At 39.0% G+C, this 23,584-nt stretch overlaps 1 protein-coding gene across 6 annotated transcripts in view; it reads right to left on the bottom strand.

The window, feature by feature from the left end:
• The window catches only part of AFF2 (ALF transcription elongation factor 2), a 498,044-nt gene that overhangs the window by 92,917 nt on the left and 381,543 nt on the right, over nucleotides 1–23,584 (bottom strand). For all 6 annotated transcript variants that reach the window (XM_009235348.4, XM_002832215.4, XM_002832217.4 and 3 more), the window contains one exon: nucleotides 14,477–14,573. In XM_009235348.4, coding sequence (XP_009233623.1) covers nucleotides 14,477–14,573 — 97 coding nt within the window. The remainder of the gene's footprint in view (nucleotides 1–14,476; nucleotides 14,574–23,584) is intronic.

Genomic DNA, 23,584 nt, shown 5'->3' with positions numbered 1-23,584 from the left:
AGAAGGAAAGAAAGACAGTTGTTGTCTCTTGAGTCCCATCCACATGGCATACATGATATTATATTTCCTTAAGGATAAAATATGACATAAAAGGTGCTTAGAAAACTTGCCAGCCATTTTCTATATAATGATAACACTTCTTCAAAATTCTTTAGCAAGGTAATTCTGTCTCAGAGATTATACTCCATTAATTGCTATTCTAGTCCAATAGACGTGTATAAATATGTATAAATATACATATAAATATACACATCTATTGGACTAGAAATATATATTTATGGAAAATGTAGAGAATCTTTTGGGGGTTATAAGAAGCATGCTCTGAACAGTCAGACTTATGACATTATCCCCCTCCTTTTACAGAAAACAAAGCTAATGCAATGTGTTTCCTGTATGTTGAGACCGTCAAAGTGAACATTTGGATGGCCTAGAGATATTGTGGCAATGGACTCAGGTATTGGTTTTTTCCATAATCAATAATAATACTGTCAGTCAAGCATAAAATGTGATTTTGTTAGTATTGCTCTATATGCCTTTTACATTTCCATTTCATATGCATTTTCCTTTCATTCTACCAGCAGATATATCCAAACTGGGTTTTTACATTTCTTAATCAAAAGGGAAAAGCCAATCATTCAGATAATTTCAAATAACTGGGTATTCAACAACATGGAAAAAGACAGAAAAACAATTAATTGCATTGGTTTTGTGTTTCTTTGTTTTGTTTTGGATTTAATTTTTTTTCACATGATTGTTCTGTGAGGCACAGCTATACCCTAATCTAGCAGCATGTATTGGTAAATTGCATTGATTGCCTAAGTTCAGAAGAGAAACTCTTCTATTAACAAATGAACTCATCATTAGGGTATTCAGATGGCCTAAAATCAATGCCGACAGAATTGGCTAAAACAATTGAAGAGACATATACTGACAGCACTTGCTTAAATATAAAAATGAATTGCTTAATTACAGCATTTAAATAAGTTTCACTGGAATGAGTAATATGGCAAAAGACAATGTATCCTGTAGGCTAAACCCCAGCTGGCATTAAGCACACATAGCCAAGGGTGGCAGATTAAGAGGACAAAATGGCACTCAAGATTTTGCAACACCTGGATGCCTGAATTTCTGACTTGTCATACAGGGATTATAATCTTTAGGAAAACACTAACCACTATTATGGATGCCTGAAAACGTGCATGGAAACATCTCGTATTTGAACCTTGAACCTCTAGGAAGCAAAAACATGTTACCTGTCTTTAGATCACTGGGCTTTCCATATTTTAACTTTATTCATTCTTTTCTAATAATCAATGAAATAGGTCTTTGCTATACGTAACAGGGGAGGGAATATACTTTTGACAGGCAGAGTTTGGGGAAAATTTGTTCTCAGTGGATAGAACTATGTCTTGCACTTAATAGTTACTTAAACATTGATGAGATAAATGAATCAAGAACGACTAGGCAAACTCATAGGCCTGGACATTATGCTCTGGGCATGAAAATGTGCCAGAGGACACTAAGCTCTGTATGGAGGGAAAAAATAAGCCTCTGGAGGAAGAGCTGAGCTCCGGGCTGATGTGCATCTAAATTCACCCTGCAACTGAATGTAAGGCTCTTGTTTACACTCCGAAGAGGAGGGAGTCTGGAGCAGCATTCACAGGGTGAATTTCCCATCCCACTTTCTGGAAGAAGGCTTGTAGCTACCTGTGCCTTCCTCACTCTTCCTGCAACTACTGCTAACTTGATTTGTATTGCCTTTCACCAGGACTATGGCCACTGCCACCTCACTTCTCTACTGGTCTCCCTATTCTAAATCTATTTTATGTTCTACTTCAAGATGAATCTTCCTGAGGCTCCACTTTGATCACATTGCTCTCATTGTCATAATCCTTCATGGCTTCCCATTGCTCATTGAGTAAATATCAATTTCACTCACACTGCCATTCAAGACCCTGCCACAGCCAGTTGAACAGCCACTGAATAGCAGGTACTACTTGTACCTGAATGTGCATTTCACTACCATGGCAGCCAGAGTTTTGTGAGCATCCAGCCCAAAGATGATGTGATAACAGCATTCAGAAGTGCCTGCATTCCACAAGGCTTGCTCCCTTCACTCTGGCTATGTTGCTGGATAGAAAATCCTTTGGCAAGATCCATTTGTCAATTGGAAATTTCCTTTATAACTAAGGTTTGGTTTATTGTAACTTAATGAAAAATGTACTGTCTTTGGTGAAGAAGCATGTTTCACCCACAAAGTCATCTGTTGACACTAATCATTCTCTAAGTGGAGTAAATATGGAGATGCCAGGCAAGCACTTCAATATTGCATTGAGGTGTTTATTTTTCCCCAGTCAGGAGGCCCAATGTAAGTGGCACTTGGTCACTCTGTTCCCCTGGGGTTTGTGGGTTTGAAAATTCAATTTTCTTTCCCCTAACCAATCTGAGCCCTCTTGCCCCTGATGCTAAGGGGGCACACCTCACAAAATGACATGTATCTTTTAGTTAGAGACCATCAATGCCTAATAGAGGTTTTCTCCCTACCATGCATAACCAGAAGACATGGGAAGTGTATTATTAGTACATAGTAGGTACTCAATTACGTATTCAAAAACCTAATTGGCAGGAAATACTGATAAAATATCTTTATCATTAACCTACTAGTGTGATAAGGCTTCCTATCCCTTTGGAACACATTATACTCTGGGTGATGAGACTACATTTTTATTTATATACTAAATACTAACTGACCACTTTGTATCTCAGTTTTCTTATTGAGAAAATTAGAAAGCTGGAGTAAAAACTCTATGGTCATTTTAAGGTCTGGTATTCTATATTTTAATACACACACAGGAGTATTTCACATATATCTAAAAGGATTACATACATATGGATATATATATAAATATATGTATTTATATATATGCACACATATGAATATATATATTTTTCTCATATGAATATATATATATATAAAGTGGACTAAGGCTTCATATTTAGCCCTGAATCATATATATGTGTGATTGAATATTGAGTGAAGGACTTGGCAACAATGTCCTTGGCAACAATGGTGTTTGCCCTTTATTACATAAAGTCTGTAGTATACAATGGAGAATGTAGGGTTCAAGGGAAGGAATTTTAAGCAGAAACTGGATAGAGTCAGACTTGATTTGGGAAGATAAATGTGGATACAATAAGGAAGATGGATACAATGAGGGAGAAACAGGAAGCTAGGGAGTTACTTTCTCGTTAATCAAAAGAGAAGTAATGAACACAAGAACATGGCAGATCAAACCAGAATGTCTCTTGGACCACAGACAGCATTACTATTTCTGTGCTAACAACTCAAAATAGTCTGAACTAGGAGGCAAAAAATACCAACTAATTGTCTAATGTACTGAATTTTCCCTCAGTCTATTTCTAACTATAGTCAGGAAAACCAGGCTCTGTAGCATGTCCTGGTAGTATTATCAGGTCTACCCTATCATCATTCAGGAAGGGAGCCTCTCAGGAAACACTACTTCTGCTCTGGCTGGAAGGGACAATATAATATGTTTTATCAGAAAAAAAATGTGGAATTTTCTTCACCTTCTGCCAAAAGAGCTGAAACACACGCAAGCCTCTCTCCAAATACTGTATCTGTTCACCATTAGTTATAGACTGAGAAGGAGAATCTTGCTGGGTTGGAAGATAGTTGCTGCCATTATCTGCAGGCATGCACACTGCCAATAAACAGAGTTGTGCCACAGAGTCTAATTTGTCTATTTTAGATGTCTTCTCCTTCATCTTTTGAAGCCTCAATTGTAACAGTTGTGAAACTACATCAGGATTTACGCAAATATATTAAAACAGAAAAGTTGCTGAGAACAGTTTCATGCTCACACTGTGAAGACTTAATGGTACAAAATCAATGTTTTCATGGCTCCCGAGGGAAGCTGAATTAACATCATCCCCCAAACAGATTCCTCCCTCTTCAGGATAGTTCCCTTCCCTTCATTTCATAACACTTCTGCTCCCCTGAGCTAAGGAGTTGTATCTAGCACGTTGTTTCTCTGCAGATGCAGTAAAGAGGAATAAAGACTTACTAAGACTTAATGACCCTCGAGTCCATGTCTATGCCCAGAGGATTCTGAAGGCTAGGCTCGGGGATTCTGGGACATGCCTGGTCATAGGGATGCTCTCACTCACTATAAAGTTTTCTCCACGTTACCAGGCAGGCTCGTGGCTCAGAGGCTTGAAGGTGAACCTAATTGCTGTCTTTAAGAACCTGAGCTCATGCTGTGATTCTGCTCCAAGTGAGGGCTGGGAGAAGAAATATTAGCGAGGTAAGAATGGTTGGGCAGGAGAGGTGAGACGATACAGAGGGGAGAAGAAGAGGGCAAATGAGGATATAAGAGGCCAGGTTCTTCCACTTTTCTGACGAATTATCACAAGTACCACTGCACTACTCTCTTCACAGAGGAACACAACAGAGCATATGGGATTGGAACAGGCACATCCATAGGTGAGGGCAGTGGTGTGCCAATCAGTAATGCACAGAATTTCTATTTGTCTCGGTATCTCTGTATCTCTCTCTCTCTCTCCCCTCCCCCTCCCTCTCTTACACACACACACACACACACACACTCACAGAGTACACTGTTCACAGCCAGAACACCACAAATACAGTCATATAGTAGCATGGCCATACTTGTTGTCAATAAGACAAAAGGATGTTATTGCAGACTTCATTTATATGTGTGTGTTTAAGGTGGTGGGTGGGTGTCACTTATGTCAATATTCAAATAAAATTACATGGGTATTAACACATTTGGTCTGTACACTTTTATTCTCTCTTTCCCTCATTGTCCGTGTGAATTTAATGTTGCCAATTGTAACTTGGTTCCCTGTATCTCTACAATAAAAATGTAGCCATTTTTATTGTAAGCACAATACCCCTGCTAGCAAAACACAGGGGTAGAGGAAGCAGTGGGAAAAGCCCTGTGGGCTTGCTGGGCCCCCCAGTAAGCAATTTCAGCTTTGCCTCACAGAGGTCCTTTAGGAGAGCTGCCGGAGGTACTCGGAAAAGGCTACAGAGAGAAGGAAACCTCCAGGTGAACTTTGTAACAATTTGAACCCATTGAGAAATCTCCTGGCCAGAACTGGGGGAAGGGCATGAATCCGGACTGCAGACTCCACAGGAGGGGGAAGAACTAAAGCCCTACTTGCTTTTGCAGCAATGTTGCCAGAAATGACAGGATTTTATACTCTTTTATGGCAAAATAGTAATCAATTTTGTATATATATATAATATATATGTATATATATACACATATATATTTATACATATATATTATATATGTATATGTATACACATATATATTTATGCATATATGTATATATACACATATATATTTATACCTATATGTATATATATACATATATTTATACATATATACATATATTTATACATATATACATATATTTATACATATATACATATATATTTATACCTATATATACATATATACATGCATATACATATATATACATATTTGTGTATATATCTCTCTCTCACATTTTAACCATTTGTCTGTTGATGAACATTTAGATTGATTCCATATCCTAGCTATTGTGACTTGTGCAGCAATAAACATGGTGGTGCAAGTATTCCTTTAATATACTGATTTTCTTTACTTTGGAAAACTACCCAGTAGTGAGATTGTTGGGTCATATAGTAGTTCTATTTTTAGTTTTTTGAGAAACACACACGTATATATGATTCAGGGTTAAATATGAAGCTTTAGTCGACCTCCATTAACAATAAACTAGCTTTAGCAAGTTTATACATTTTTAGTAAAATGTTCCAAAGACTCCTATGAAATTTTTGCTGTGTGAAATACGAGTTATGTGGCCCCATACATTTTGGAAAGTTTTGTTTCTTTTTTCTGCCCATCCACCTGTATTTTGAATGGTTAATGTTGGATTGGTTAATCTCAAATTTGGAAACTCTTCTGTGCACTTAAAATGCTTATGCTATTTGCTCTTGATAAATAAAGATAAAAGTAAATATAGCTGCTTAAGAAAATATCAATTCAGTTTTCCATGCAGAACAAGGTCCTTGGTGTTTGCAGCCTGCCTGGTGACTTTTTTAGCAGATGGCAGATATCTGGTGGGGAGGGGGTAGAGTTAAGCATTCTTGAGCCCTAAACCAAAGCCCCAGTAAATTTTTCAAGCCAGAATATAAATTTCAAAATCTTACTTTTTCAAAGTGGCAAAGTGTTTCATTATATAACTTTTGCTTGAGATGTGCATACTGTTCTAGGTATATTCTAGAACCCTGATTAAACTCAAGGCTTGGAAACTACCAATGAAGTTAGGCACACATGGTGCATTTCCTGGGACTTACGAATGACTCCAGAGTGAAACTTCCAGGCTGCAAGAATGGATTAGGACCCTAATTGGGATGATGAAGAGACTTAAGGAAAAGAATGTGCTTGGACCAAACAGGGGGTGGGGTTTGAGTGAAGAAAGGACCAGTGATGTCTAGTCATTTCCTCCAGCCCAGAAAGGGCAACATGATGAGGACTCTTTTCTCCAGGCACTTCAACTGAAATTTGTACTTAGTGGTCCCCAGCTTTCCAGAGGTGGCTGCTCTCTCACTGCCCCACTCTTTACAGAACCATATATGTGCTGTGTGCTCTTTGTGGGTGAAAAGGCTGTGGTCATCCCTGTCATATATGAGCATTATCTATTTTGAAATGACAGATCATATCCATTTTTGTTTCTGTTTGGATCTTGGGGCAAGCAACATACCCTCTCCAGTGTTTGACTTAAGGTCATTGTGGAAAAGTGCTAAGCTAAGCAAAAGAGCTATTGGCTTTGCAACTGAAATGCTCATAGTTGGATAATTCATAAAGTTTGTTAAACATTAGCCAGTATTTGGTCATTACTGACCATGTGATAAGCACAATACATAAAAACATTACACTTCTGTGCATCTCTGTATGCTCAAAGCATTCTATTGTATATAGATTACAAGTCGAAAAAATTGGTACTAAAGGAGAAGACCTAATTGTAATAAAAAAATTCAGCGCACAGGTTTCTAAACAGTCACAGACTTGTCTCAAGCATATTAAGAACCACATCGTACAAGCCCTAAGCAGTTTCTTATTAATCTAGTCTCTGTGCTAATATAGCCAAATGGGAAATACAATCTTGGGAATATGAAGGCCAATGTTATTCTATTAACCTTATATGTTATCCTATTTACTCTCCTGTCTTTAATGAATAAATTAAAATGTCCTCTCATTCTCTAATTGGTGGATAGTTTGAGTATGACAATGTATGGATTTTATTCAGCTACATTCTGTAACCTTAACGGCCCAAATGCTATCATTCTGTGAGGGATTTCAATGAAAGGCAATGACAGATAAACTGTTTACATTAAAAGACTCTATCAAAGTTATTTTGCACCCAGTTTCATCCTAATCCATCTGCTGTTTCTAGAGCTGTGACAGGCTGACCTCTCTTGCTGTGTGTGTCGTATCGATGTCATTACTGAAGAGGCTTTCCCCAGCCTTTCTGCTGATAACAAAGTAAATAGAAATGCAGAGGAACCTTGGGGAGGTAACAACTTGTTCAGTATGATGAGGGAGAACTGTGGCTACAAAATAGGACCGATTACAGCAGGGAAGAGTATCTGTTGTCACAACTAATATATTCTATACAGCACACCAACTTCAAAAGAGCCAGCAGATAGCAGGAGTAAAATTCATTGCATCTTTTTCATTAGCAAACTTAACATATAAACGCGGGCTTTCAATTTAATGTGGCTACTAGGTTCTGAAAGTTCAGTGTGCATCACAGGTATCAGGAACACATCCCAAAGCTGCCAGAATGTTTGGGTCTTCAGCGGCTATGCAATTATTTCATTTGAAATTCTCAAATAGCAACCAGGCCAGTAAGCTCGCTCAACAAGAACAACCACCACGACCATGATCACCACCAAACAACAAACAAATCAAAATGGATCAAATATAAGACCTGCATTAAAGAAACTGGATTAAAAGCAACTTTTTTGTGTTAGGTAATTAGTAATCTGAAGATTTAAAAAAAGAAAAAACAAAACTATGAAGTGGAGGGGAAGATCTAAGATTATTGTATTCTGTAAATGCTCATATGCTTAAGGTGCAACTCTGCTACTAGTGTTTAGTTGGAAAGTCCATACATCTCCAGTAATTAATATGCTTTCAATTAAGTGAACATTTCACAGAATACCAGCATACTTCTTTGGCAGAAAAAGAAATAAGATGGGGTTAAATAAAATTGGGTACACTGGAGCTACTCACAATCACGTGCCCAGACACAACACATTAGAATGTTTTGTGTTCAAAGAAAATTTTAATGGTTCAGTTCTGTTTTTAAAGCACTAGCATACTACTCCAAGCTTTATGTAGGGTCTTTTAGTGAACCTGGTCACTAATTGAACATTTTCAGTCATATCAAATGTTTTCTGAACTTCTAACTGTGCTAAATGAAGTCATCTAATATTTCAATCTAATTCATATTAATAAGATGTTATTAATGTTATAATGCCCTAAAGGAAGTTTCTAACAAGATCCATCTCTTTTGTGGCTTTTAGATTTCTAAAGTCTGCTGCTTCTAATGCCAATGTGAGCTAACTGGGGCATGAGACAGCCATGCCCAGATCTAACTAGGCTTCAGAACCCAGGCATCACAAGCCATCCCGCTACCTGTGGACACCAGACTACATGTTTAGGGCTGTGGAAATCAGACATCATAATATCACTCAATTAAACATTAAGCAGATGTTTACCTGGCTCTAAGAACATGTGCTGGAGGGAGCTTTGGAGTTTGCCCGCCACACATTCTAGAAGCCTTTGGAATAAGTCAAATTGCGGATAGTTTAAAACTTTAAAGACAGCAATTTTAATAAACCTGTCGATACAATTTCTTTGTTAAAAAAACATTTGAGACTGATTAGGCTGCTTATATTGAAAGAGAAGCACAAGGTCTATATCTTTAGATCTTTTATTGAACTGCAAGCACAGCATCAATAACTGCTTCTCAGCTGTAAATGAAAATTGATTCCAGGTTTAACTCCTAATTTTCAGGGGTTCCTTTAACCTCGAGAAAAACGAAAAGAAAAACTGACAAAAAAGAAAAACCAGAGGTTTAGTGGTATCAGGCAGGGGCATACAGAGAACATAACATATTCCCACTCCCAAAACGTCTGTCCTCCTGGGTCAGGCCACTCCCTAGCCAAACCCCAGTGGCCATCTCTGCCTACCCTGGAGGACTGGCTTGAAAATGGCAATTCAATAAGTGTTTCATGGGGAAGGCCAGGGCTGGATTTTATATCTATGATGCCAACAGTGGCAGCTGAGAAGCAAAAAATGCAGTCAGCCAGGTAATGGACATCATGTGGCCCCCAAATCTCAACCATGTCATTGATATCAAACTTAAAAAATACATTGCACCACTTATGTTTATTCAGACACTAAGTACATAGCACTATGTCTAATTCCAACACTGTTCTGGATGTTTGCAATGTCCAATGTCAACTTCAAATAGTTATTTATCTCCCATTCAGGGATAGCTCCTGAGAGAAAGCCAAGGTGAGTATAGCATCCTAGAAGAGCCTTCAAGGCTTTCTCTAGCACAGCATGAGCTCTTTCTGAGCACAGCACGAGCTCAGAAAGAGAAGGTAAGAACTACAATAGAAGGGTGTGAATCAACTCTCCACTCATGCCAAGCCTTGGAAGAAAAACTCTTTTAGAGACACATAAGTTCCTGGAGGACTTGGTGCAGATCATTGGCAACCTAGCCTTTCTTTCTGGGATCTCTAGTTTAAAAGTTGTCAGGGCTTAAAGGAAAGTTAAGGTCATTCATATCTGATGGCTGCCTTTGGGGGCCAGTTAAGACATGCAATGCAGTTCCTAACAGATCCCTATGGATACCTAGGCCAAAATGAAGGGCTACGTCTATTTCCCTATGGATCCTAAAGAGAGGGCTGCCAGTTAATGTTTAAAAGGACCACAAGGAAGAGTAACCACCTATTTTGTAGTTCAAGGCATTTTCTTATACACTGTCTTCACTTGATCCTTACAATACTCCTATGAGTTAGACAAGGCTGGTTTATTCCAGTCTACTGGTAAGAGATCTGAGACTTAGAGATTTTAAACAACTTTCCCAATGCCATACAGTTAGTATACAGCTAGTATTTGAGGCCTGGGATTAAACCCCAGGCTTCTTTATTCCAAAAACTATGTTCTTAATATCTACATTTAAAATTACTCATGGCCAGGCACACAGCTACTAAACTTTAGGATGACAGACATTTTCATTCAAGTTTGCCATATACAGGATAGAAAACCCAGCAGCTGTCTTTAACATCCCATTCCTTACAAGAAAAGGGAAAGTAAATATATGTAGCATCTCAAAGAATGTGAAGCTTTTTAGATCATTAGTAGCACTCATAACGATGATGATTATTGTCATGTAAAGTGGTGAGTACTTACTATGTGCTAAGCATAGCGTCAGGTGCTTTTGCCTCTATTGATTGACCTAATCATTGAATCCCCAGTATGAGCCAATGAAGAAGGTGCTATTTTTACCTCTATTTTATAGGTACTTAGGTCTTTGCCCAAGGTCAACCAGTTTGAGAGTGGCAGAGCTAGAATTCAAAGCCATGTCTGTGTAACTATACAGCTATACCCTCACACACTCTCCCACACTGTCCCAGCATTGTTCCACCACCTTAGAACACAGCATGGATATGTCTGCTGCCCAAATAGTCCCAACCAAGAAAGACAAATGCAGTAGAGGACTGGAGAGAAAACACAAAGTTTTAACAGGTTTTTTCAGGCTGCAATCACTGTCGTGTCTTCATTGAAGCCATGTACATGTATGATAATATATCTCTGACTTTAAAGAGTCATTCGAACGTAAAATCTTCTGTTAAAAATGTTTTCTTATGATCATGAGTCTCTATGGCTGACCATTTGGCATCTTTAATTTATATATTATAATGCCCCCATTCTGGACTCATGTTCCATTTTCCCATTTGAGGGAATAATATTTAGCATTTAAACATACCCTACTTGCTCTGCTTGTGTTTGTGCACATGACCTGTCACCTGGCTCAGCATGGCTAATACTGCTGTGGAAGGTGGAAGTAGCAGAAAAAGGGGAGGCTGTTCTGATTGTAAGATACTCGGTACCCAAATGCCAGTTTAGAAGCTGACACAACTTGATCCTGTGTTTAATTTTCATACATGTATTTGAAATGTATTCATTCCCTTGGGGATGCTTATGCTCTAAGCCCACAGTATAAGCTCTTAGACACTGTTTGAAAAAGATTGCTGTGTACTCACTACACCTGGATAATTTGAGTTTCTTCAAATGAGTCAAGGTGTGATGATTATGGATGAGATGATTTGGGGACGTCTCCAGAAAGTAAATGGCTTTTTTATTGGACTATGTCTGCATGAATGCAGCCACTGGGTTCTGAGCCATTTCTAACTATTATGTCAGCTGAAACCAGCAGTGTTGTCTGGGCTCTTGAGCACAGTTTTATGGACCAATTCATTTGTCTGTATGCTTTCTCCCCAATCATTCTGCCACAAATGGAACGACTCCGCAATTCTTTTGCTCAGCCAGGAGGCCCAAACCTACTGCTAAAGTCTGCTGTAAGGTTCAAATGAGACACCACACCTAGCTTGCGCCTGGCACAGAGCAAGAGTGGTTCCAAAAATGGTAGTCTCAGTACTCCTCCTTATGATGGTGCTGGAGGTATGACTGTCCCAATTCAAAGATGAGTGAACAGTACTATGTTATATACATGGCACTATATTATCTAAAACAAAATGATTTTGGTGATTCCTCTATAAGTTAACTGTGGAATTACCATGTGACTCATCAATTCCACTTCTAGGTACACACCAGAAAGAAAACATGTCCATGTGAAACTTGTACACAAATCTTCACAGTAGAACTATTCACAGTAGCCAAAAGTTGGAAACAACCAAAATGTCCATCAAATGATGAGTAGATAAAGAAAATGTGGTTTATTCATACAATGGAATGCTACTTAGCCATAAAACAAAATGAAGTACTGATACATGACATCGAACAACCAATAAAACATTATGGTGAGTGAAAGAAGCCAGACAAAAAAGGTCACATAATATAGGATTCCAGTTATGTGAAATAGACATATCCATAGAGACAAAAAGTAGATTAGCAGTTGTCGGGGTTAGGGGGAGGGGGAAATGGGGAGTAACTGTTTAATGGGTATGGAGTTTCCACTTGGAGTGATGAAAAATTCTGGAACTGGGATGGACGTACAATCTTGTGAGTGTATTAAGTGTCACAGAATTAAACACTTTAAAATGGTTAATTTTATGTTATGTGAATTTTGCCGCAATAAAAAAAGAAAATTATTTCAACCCATTTACTTTTACAAAAGGACATTATGCATCCTAAAGGCAGAGCTCTGCAAACATTGCTAGTATTACTGCTGCCACTACTGCACAAGCATTCTCTTTGGTCTATAGCCTTCCAGGCCTTGTAACTCATCTTCAAACTCTACAAGGAGGGTTCATTTGCAAATGTTTATAACCTTGTGCCTACATCTTGCTCCTAGGACTTAGCTAGAGGGAATAAGTTGTCATTTTGCCTCACCTTAGAGCCCCTAGTTCAATCTCCCCATCAAATTTTCACTGAGAACCTAAGCCTTTTTGAGGAAGACATCATGACTAGTGGCAGCATGTCATAAAAAGGTTCCAACCCACCAATCCTGATCATCTGAGAATCTCAGCACTTACAAAAAGTCAGTGAATATACCCTAAAACCCAGATGATTCAGGCCAACAGATCCTTTGCCAGTTTTGAGATAAATACAGAAAATAACTTTATAAGTTAAAAAGCAGATTACATTCATATAATTACAAAAAGAGGAAGTCAATGTGCAAAATCTACTTTCAATTATTATTGAATTCTACTTTAAACATTTCCATCAAAAAGCAACTTTTTATCTGTCAAAATCAATGATCTAGAATGTTTTCATTTTTGCTTTTGTTTTACTTACAAATATGATGCTCCTGCCATTGGCGTATTAAATGTGTGAAAGAGAAATGACAATTTTTGGAAATTAAGTGCACATTTTACAATTGTTATGAAGTGCAACTCAAGTAGGAGGGAGACAGCTTGCATTCAGTAAATGTACAGCAAGCCCTTGGGAAACAGTTGTGAAACTGGCTTAGGCCAGCACTAGGTAGTCTGTACTTACCCTGTGGTTGTTCTTGATAAAGCACTAAACTTGCAAAGATGCAATTATCTTTTACATATTATTAAAATTCAAGCACAAGAAAGTGGAGAAAGTAAAGTAGATGAAAGTTTTGGCCATATAACGTTGAAGATGGATTTGATTTTTAAAGTATACCAGAATGGTAGGAGTTCTAGTGTGGTAAACAACTGTAGATGAGAATAGAGTAGCTGAGCCTTGATAATTTTTCCTAAGCTTTTCTTTGTAGGCTCTTCCTCATGAAATGTTCAATGAACATGGAATTCTGTATTTGTTAACTCTCTTGAAATACCAGTGCATGAGCATTCCTTTAAACAGTCTGTTTTATAATGTAGCAGACTTCACTGTAGGAAGATCTTGGTCAGGTACTGGATTTAAAGAAAGGCAATCCTTCTGCATTCCTCACCTGAGGTGATAAGCACACCCAGAAGGACCCCACATTCGAGACAGTTCTCTCTCAAAGAGAAAATGTGCAAGCATCATTGACACCACACACTAGAGGTTGCCATTCTCATGAATCATACATGATACTTGGCCTTTTCAAATCATAAAGTCCAGTCTCATTGAAATGCTGAAAACACACATTCCTGCCATCTCATTTGGTGGTAAAATACTGTAAATGCTTAAAATGTGGAACAGAAGGATACGAGGGCAGCCGCAAGTTTTTGCCAAATGTCTTCTGCCTAAAGGTTCATTTAATGGCAAGATGTTGCGTATTGATTCTCAGCTGCATTCTGAAATGGTGCATCTGGGAAAGGTGAATGAAGCATCACATTTATATCTAAATTAATGAGTATGGGTTCCAAGCCTCACACCAGAGTCACCAAATGAAAATTATACCTCACCCAAGACAATAAGTAGTCCAAGAGAGGGCAAGACAATCTCTATTGCTTACTACTGACCAGCATTTGTGTATGGAACAGAGAGAGAGATGGGAGGGGGTTGAAAGCAGTTTTAAAGAGCTCTGCATCTCCTTACTATAGCTTTAATGAAAGTTTGAACTGATTTGACCTGTTCCAGAACACTAGGCTCATCTTTGCTTCTTTCCCTCTCTCCAAAGCCCAGAGATAAAGCATGGGGAAGTTTGTGCATGTCAAAGCATGTCAAAGCCATTCCAGTTCCTCCTGCTCCCCTCTTAGTCCCAAAACAAAGCCCTAAGCTCTTCTTACCTGGTAGAGCTCAGTGGCAGTGCACTGAGTGGTCAAGGTCTTCACAGGCTCAAGGTCATCTTCATCACTGCTCAGCTTCAGGTCATCCTCAAGCATCCTACAAAGAGATCAGAGTGGTGTTTGAGTTAGAAGGCATATTTTCTAAATCATCCTCAGATACATCTTGCAATGAGAATAAAGTATTGGAGCTACAATCTGACAGCTGCAAATCCTTCAAAGGTGTAGAGGGAACCAAGATTGTTTCAGCTAATTAGATATTTGAGCTCTTATATTTATATCATATTTGCACATATCTTCCCTCTCTACCTTCCCCTAAATCAAGGGGAAAATACTATTTCAGCATCTCCAGAGATGACTGGATTCTATACATTTTTACTACTAAAAGTGCAATAAATGTACTGATCAATCACCGTGTATGTGGGATGTGGCACTGGATCTCTACAGGACAAGGTGCTCAGAGTTTCCCATGAAAGAAGACAGGCATGATAACAGTCCCTAGCTCTGGAAGCTGTTGTCAAAGCCTGCTGGGTCTCTCTGGATGACGGAGGTAAAAGGCACAGTGAACCTGCACTGCCTTTCAGTGCCCTCTGCTGCTGGGTAGCTAGGTGGCCGCAAAAGAGCTGGGAGAGAAATGGCTGGTCATTAACCTTCTGATATATGACCGATCTCTTCCTGTAAAATTTGATCTGAGAGGTGTAAGCCCATGATGTGGATAAGAAATCTTTCTCTCCTAAGGCAAGGCACTTGAAAAATGAGTGGTCTGGATTTTGGTGATGAACTAGCACTTTCAAGATTGTTTATGGAGCCACAGAGCCTTTTGTTTCTATAGGGATATTAATTCCAGTGGCATCCTCTCCAAGTGTGAGCTACAGCAGGAAGAATAGCTTATTATCTTAAAATTCCAGCTACACTGTCTTTAAAGACCTATTGGTGTTCATATTTTTATTTATTAAATACAACTTTATACCTCATCCTTAGGCTTCAAGAGGGCACAGTCTCAGCCTCTCTGGACCAATGACCATTTCCTATGCATATATTGCTCTTTCTTGCATCTAGGCTCTGCATCAGGCTCAGCTCCAGGGCTAGAAATCTCTTTCTTAACTCTGGAAATCCTATTTATCCTTTGTAGCCCAATGATCCCACTTTCTCTACAAAAGCTTTCTAGAAAGAACTCTCATCTCAGGAAGAATATTTTTTTCCTCTGCCCAACCCTCAGCTCCAGCTGGATCACAGCACAGCTTTCCACTGAATCTCTCCCCACTAGTCCGTAATTCCCATGAGGGCAGGGGGTGCAGCATTTTCACCTCACTGTGCTTCACAGCATCTTCCCACAAATGATAGAGTCTACTGGCCTCATTTTGCAGACAAGGAAGGAAAGATTCAGAGAGGTGAATTGCTTTGCTGAAGCTCACCCAGCTATTAATAGTTAGTGCTAGAGCCACTCCTAAAATTTCCATCTCTGTAATCCCACTTGGGTGTTTTTCCAGAAGAGAAGCCAGAAGGGAAAAGGAAGCTTCTAATTTGGTAAATAGGGGGAAAGTTACTTCAGAGGTTATGTTCAAATATTGAAAAGAGAGTCAGGGCAGAGTGGATATCCAATAACTCTCAAAAAAAAGCACAGCTCCCCCACTTTCATGCTCAGTCACATCACGCTAGAATGTGTACACTGAGGTCTGCAAACCAAAGACTGATATAAAGGATGATTGGTGGGAAGGACAACTGTTGGAGTGGCTTTCGGATAAACTAAATTTGCAGGATTTACGACTCTCCTTCAAGAGACTAATGTATGTTTTGAAGATCTTAGAGAAGGAGAAAAAATGTATCTTGGTATTTCTTTTGCAGTTGCAGGCTTATGACTCTGAACAAATAATTCTTTACAACACATTGTGGGAAATGAAGACTGTATCATTCTCATAAGCTATGGAACTCAAATATTTAAAAACTACCTATGCTTGTTATTATAAATGGCTTTACTTTCCGTGTGTGTGTGTGTGTGTGTGTGTGTGTGTGTGTGTGTATCTCAATACATCTAGGGAATGTCTATGTGTTAATTTACATTCAAGTATTCAGCAAAAGAAATGGTAAATAATTCCTGCATTTAGAGGGTCAATTTTCAGAGACAGAGAAAGTCCTAAGTATTTGACCAGCAGCATGGAATTTGGTCCTCACAATACTTCCATGAAGGAGATGATGTTACAGCTGCATTTTTCAGATGGAGACTCTGAGGTTTAGACAGGTTAAGGAGCTTGCTTGTGAACACACAGCTAGAAATTACGGAGGCAAATATGGAACCTAGATCATCTCCAGCCAGAATTGGGAGTATACAAGGTTTTCCTAGAGTGTACAACTTATAAAAGATGGTATATTCAATAAAATTGACAGCAATAACAAAAACCTCATAAAACATTAGCATGGAGTCAAGACACTGGGATTCAATTGCTGGCTAATCATAAACCCCAATATCTGGGGTAATTTACCAGCTCTGAGGTTCATCTGTGTCCCTCATCTGTTCAATGGGATAATACTTTGGTTCCATCACAGGAGGGTGGTGGTGAGCATAACAGGAGCTAATGCATGTGAAAGTGCTTTATGAAAGCACAAAACTAATAATGCAGGGCACCATTAATTTGGAAAGCTATCTCAGTTGGAAATAATGGACTTCATTAATACTATTAAAAAGTAATCAGAAGCAGAAGTTTCTGTGTGCCTTTGCTCCTCTCCTTTTAATTTTCTGAACAATCTGAAGATAATCCATGACGACTTGGGAAATGTCTAAGGGCATCTCAAGGCCAGATGTAGAAATGTGCTTGTGGTCTTCAGGTTTCTCTCCTTCAGGTAGAAGTAGCACATCCAGAGTCAGAGCACAGAGGTCTGAACTCAGCAGTTATTTTACTCTCCAATCAACATTATATGATTTTTAACATGGAGATGAAATGCACTCCAACGTACAGTTCTGGAAATAGGCAGCCAATCTACACAGCGGTTGACATTAAACAACCTCCCCCCACCCCCACCATGCAACAAGCTTGGTATGGATTTGATTGTTAATAAAGGAAAATCTGATGCATATATTTAAGTCCCAGTAAACACAAGTCAAAGAAGTAACTAGGAAGGCAAATTACTATTAGTTATCTCTGGAGGCACTAGGCATTCATTTCATTCCACTTCTTCCCTGACCTATTAAGCTTTATTATTGAATATACATGTACTTGTTTGCATTTTCATCCTTGGCTAATGCTGAACATTACTCTAGGGAAAGCGTAGGATTATGAAAGATTTTAGATTTAATTATTATAGCAGCACCATTCACACCCAATGCAGTTAAGGTCGTCTCAGCAGAAAAACGGTAATCTCTTTTCATGAGGTTATAATTCCATAGACAAATTCATCACACATAATGTGAAAAAAATTGCTCATATAAATGTATGCCTGTGTGTATGATCTTAAAAAAAAAGACATTGTTCTTCAACTTTTCAGTTAGGTGAAAACAGAACCAATTAGACCTCCTTAGTAAAGTCTGTTGTCTGTTCAGGGTCTAGTCATCCACAGTGTTCATCTTGGTGTAAAAATGCTGTTTTTATTTTTACTATGACCTATAATTTGTAGTATTAAGACACAGAATAATCTATAAAACTGTGAACAAAAAACCAAGTTCTTGCCCTGAGGAGATGATCCTATAAAAGCTCAGATAGTGAAATTTGGAAGAGATGGAACGGACCAAAAGAAGATCTTTGTCCTTGGTTTTCTGAGCTTCAAGCTGAACCTAGTGGCCTCCAAGGGCTCTTTGCACTGAAACATTCTAGTGCACTACGACATGACAGGTCCCATGTGAATGATAACCATAAAATCATAAGATCACTCTCCAAAAACCTTGCCAATTTACATAGTGGAATGCTTAGATGATTTTGAAGAGGGAAAAATAGAGGGCTTGAAACATTATTACAGAAGGCTGCAGGAAGAAGCCCTTGGTTGAGTCAGCATGGACTTAAAAGCAAGGTCTCGAGAGCCAAACAGACCTGAGTTCAAATACAGGAATTCCTAATGGATTTTTTTTAATCCAGTAAATAAGACCTTTTGAATCGCAATTTTCTATATGTTAAAATGGGCAATAATAATACCTACTCTGGACAATTTTTAGAATTAGAAAATAAAGTTTATACAAATTGCCTAGGAGCCAATACAGCTACCAGCTATCACTTTCATCTTAGTTACTATTGATATTGTTATTATTATTGTCAAAGGAATTTTGTTGTAGAGGTGGGAATAATAATTTTTAAAAGCTGATGTATTAACCCAGAGGCTGGCAGAGGTATCAGGCCCCACACATCATTGGAAACCATGACCAAATAAGGAGAGGTTCAAAGACTATAAAGGAGTTTGGAAAGTTTCGGAGCTTTGGTTTACTCTTCCAGAAATGGCCTAAATCCATTAGGTCTGTCTTGTGTTTTCTTAGATCCTCTTGGAGTGCTTAAGATATCCCAGAAATTTGAAAGACAGTTGCAAGAGGAAACATCCAGACCGTACCAAGTGAGAGTTCAGAAAAAAATGAGTGGCCCCGATGTTCTGACCTTTATACCTGGGAAGCTACCTGCTGATCCAGAGAAATGAACCGAGGGCGGCCCCCCACTTGAAGCTGTGCTCACCTTGAGCACCGTGTCTTTAGGCCTGTCACTCTCAGGAAGCTGTTCCAACACACATCTGTCTCTGAAGTTTGCGTGTAAGACTGGGCATAATAGGCTCCTAGTTGATCCAGAATCCTTGCTCAGAAACAACCGTTGGGACACTGAGTTGTTCTCAGGACTTGCAAGCCTACACAGTGCCTTTCTGTGAACTACAAAATGGTGTTCCTCTTGGCAGACAGCAGCACTTGATACTGGCTAGATTCCAGCTTCAAGGTATCTATGGTGCTAGCTGCAATGCTGGTGACTGATTCTCAGATGTACTCTTCCAGTTGGAAGTACTTGAGAGTGCTATCTCTTTCACCACGTCACTGTGTCACCTAGTGGAGAGAACTGCAACATCCCTAACATATGGTCATACATGTTTTCTCTGATAGGTAGCTAACAATACCGTTCTATTGTTCAATACCTTTAATTGTGAGAATGATCTGCCAGTTAGGAGTTGGCACGTGCTTTCCCGTACCTTCTACCTTGCAGCTGGAGTCTTGTTCTCTATAGTCCACACTCAGAGACTAGACTTGTAATGATGTTGGAGACAGAACCAGTGTTGCTACCTCTGTCATATAGGAGAGGGAGGAGGCTATTACACTCAGGTTTTAAGCTCTTAACTAAAACATAGAGCTATAACTCCTGGCCCAATGAGTTTGGGGTCTTCTGGTTACTGGTTTAAATTATCATTGTCTTTCTAAATACCCCAGAGTTCATGGCAATCAGAGTAAGTTTCTGATGGCCCAAATGAATGACACAATTGACTTTGAGGATAATAACACAGCCTAGAGAGGGCTTGCATGTTCTCATTAGGCAGAGTCTTACTCTGGTCCCTCTTCTAGAATAGTAACTTAGCCCTCTTGACTCCTTAAAGGGCACTTCCTCTTCATAAAGTAATCTAAAAGAAATAAAACATGACTGGTTTAGAATTACTCAGAGAATTATATATTTTCCTATCTAGTTCTTTGTAGTCTCCACAGCATTGAATCATTTGTTGGTAGGAAGGAAGAGGAGGTGATATTTTTCAGGGAATTCATTCTTCTTCCCTGCAGTAAAGGTGCTCAGGCTGTTTTTTCCCCCTTAGGAGGAGCTCCATTTCATTTTCCCAAGGTTTTAACTTAAAACTTTGATTCAATGGCCACCACCTCACTGGGAATCCTACAGAATCCCTGTCTGAGGGCTATGGCAGTGACAACCAGTTTGAAAATCTGTATTATACTCTATAGGAACAAATCTCCAAGATCTATCAGGGGTGGACCCCTAGCCCAGTGCCAACCACTGTGCCCACAGGCAGGGTCTAAACATGCATCCTGCCATGGGCACGTGGGCCTGATAAAGATTGTCTTCTGTAGCTGATGGCCTTCCAGGGGGTTCAGAAAATAGGTATTTCATAAGATTAATTGGGCTCCTTAGTGTAAGAACTAGGAATTCCCTTAGGGGCCATCTAGTCCAGGGATTGGCCAACTGAAGGCCCCAGCCCAAAGCAGCCTTCCCTCTGTTTCTGTACTGCTTATGATTTTAGAACAGTTTTCTTTTTTCATTTTTAAATGTGTAAAAAAATCAAAAGAAGAATAATATTTCACGACACATAAAAATTTATATGGAACTTAGATTTCATTATCCATAAATAAAGTGTTATTGGACTACAGCCACTCCCATTGATTATATATCATCCATGGCTGCTTTTGAGCTACAATGGCCAGGTTGAGTAGTTGCTACCAAACGAAGGCTTAAAATATTTATTATCTAGGTCTTATCAAAATAAAGTTTGCTGACCCTTGCTTTAAGCCAATGATTTTCAAACTCTTAAACTCAAAAAATCTTTTCTTGTGTAGCCAAATGAAACCTTACAGGAAGCCTCAAATAAGATTAAAGTAGTTTATTTTGTTAACTCCCAGGGATTTGCAGGAACAAAGCCTAAAAACAACTCATCTAGTTAAGATTCCTCATTTTATGGAGATGGTTGTGGCTCCATGGATATTGCATAGAATTTAATAAGAGAACTTGAGCTTAATTCACCTACCCTCTCTGAACCTCAGTTTTCTCTTCTATGCAATGGGAATAAAAATAATATGTATCTCAGAGATTCAGAAAGTGCCACATAGCCTGACAGCCTAGAGTGCGGAGTTCTCAAACAACAGTAGGAGAATAGTAGAGTAACTATCCTTTTGTCTGGGCGCATATGTGGTACATATGAATCTATGTCTATGTTGTATACACAAGCCAAAGCTGATAGTGTGAACCCTGATGTATATGACTATTGACTTGAATCAAACTGTCACCTCTTCAACCTTGGAATTCCTTAGAATTGGTCACATACATTCAGCACAATACCAATTTTCTGCTCTACTGTCACTATTTTGGATTTGATTTTCATTTTCTTAGTATATTTCTCTGGGTTATATAATGTCCTCCCAGTGTGGGAACTCAAGTTATCATGCAAATGACAAAGTGCCTAATAGAATTCAGATGGCTTTCAAGAAAATGTTACACACAACGTAACAGTCTTGTATCATTTTTTAGAAGTGTGTGTGTTAAAACATCTAAGAGTGAATTTCCCCAGAGAAGACCATAACTCAGTAGATCAACCTGGGCCTGAAAACAAATGCGGGGATAATTCCAAAGGAGAACACAGAATCTTTTATCTTTAAAAAAAATTTCAAGTATGGACCCTGATAGCTGATGTTCTGCTCTTTGGTAGGGCGGTACAAGTCATCTTGAAAGAATTTCCTTTGAGTCATACATACTAGGTGATATGGAAAGTCATCCAAGTGGAGCAATAGGAATTCATTCAAGACCATATACAAGGCTTGGTATTTGTTGGTGAGATTTCAGGAAGTAAAGAATATAGATTGACTGAAAGAAGGAGGCAGCAAGGAAACCAGTTAGACTGCCATCGTAGTACTCCAGGTAACACAGGTTGGTGGCCTGGGTCAGGGCACAGACAGTAAAAATAGTGGAGACCAGATTCTAGAGACATTTCAGAATTGGAGTCAACTGAATTTGGACACTGATGATCCTAACATTCAAGGTTGTCTGAGAACACTGAATTTAAATCAGGAATTCCACCAGACATCAAAGCCTTCCCTCACACTAGGCTGCCTGTCTATCGAATGTCTCTTCATTTTGATAAGGCTCAGATGCCAAGTGAGGACTTAAGCTAGGACCTTTCTCTATCAGGCAGAAGAGTGTCTCCAGTACTCAGCATTTCTCTTTGGAGACAAACCCAGTCACTGGTTAGCTTCCATTCTCAAGTGATGAGGAAAGGCAGAATTCCTTTTGGAATTGCCCCTCTCAGTCTCCCTTCAGCTTCTTAGAGCAACTACAGCAGATTAGATACAAAAAACCCCTGTGGTTACCTCCAAAGTACAATCACAAAGGGTACTTCATTACTCATCTCTTCACATCAGCTCCTAATTGTCAAATGATTAAGGAAATAACTCCTTTATGGAGTTGGTCCATTAATATCTATCTAAGGAAACTGTCCAAAACAACTGAAATACTAAGTCGCTGTTAAGTGCACTACAACTCATACCTGCTGACAGCCATTGTGTCTTACATTAAAGTCAATGGGGGCAAGGACCAATTCTTAGTCCTATGTGATGCATGGCAAATTTTCAGCTGCTGATAACAGAACACTTTAGCTTGGAGTGCTTTAAACCATTTCTCAAACCCATTTCCAGAGAAAGGTTGTCAAGAAGGCCTGTTTACCTGAACTGACACATCAAATAGGATTTCCCTTATGCTGATGCATAAAGAATTCACATTTTATTTCAGATTATTTAAGCAAAATATTCAGGCCTGACAATGTAGGCCCAACTAAAATGTTGACAGCATTGTTGCTCAGTTATTTATAAAAATCCCACCTGATTTGTATGCTCAGCTCTTTTGGCTGCATCAAAATCACTTTCCACACTCCGGTTTAGGGGAAGAGGTAGATTGCTTTCTAACCCATATTGACAGTATTTTAACTCTGTAGAGCTGGATAGACCTTCTTGGGCACATGTAGCCCAGGACCCCTGTGAGCATTCCAGCAGATGAGTATGAGTACCACCTGTTACACACACATACAAGACAGGGCAAGGCCAAGGCCAAGGCCTGGCTAATTCAACCAATAAAGATGCAGGTCCACTTTTAGATACAGATAGTTTAGTACTTACTAAACTAGGCTTGAAATAAAATAAAAGAAGAATTGCCGAAGGTGCCAGCTGACCCCCGACTCTTGTCCCACACACCAAAAAGGAGGATACCAACCAAAAGAGGCCAGATGACTGAAGACCAAGTTATAGGACACACTGTAGCTGAGGAGTCAATTTTAGACTTTGGCTTAGCAGTTGTATAGGCTAGAGTTCTATTCAGTGGAGGGCAGGACAGAAAACTCCTCAACAGAACCTGGGAGGTGATGGGAAACTGTCTCATAACAGCATTCCAAAGGAGATAG

This window comes from Pongo abelii, chromosome X, assembly GCF_028885655.2.
Source record: "Pongo abelii isolate AG06213 chromosome X, NHGRI_mPonAbe1-v2.0_pri, whole genome shotgun sequence".
Taxonomy (NCBI): Eukaryota; Metazoa; Chordata; class Mammalia; order Primates; family Hominidae; genus Pongo; species Pongo abelii.
This window is presented reverse-complemented; position numbering and strand designations above follow the sequence as displayed.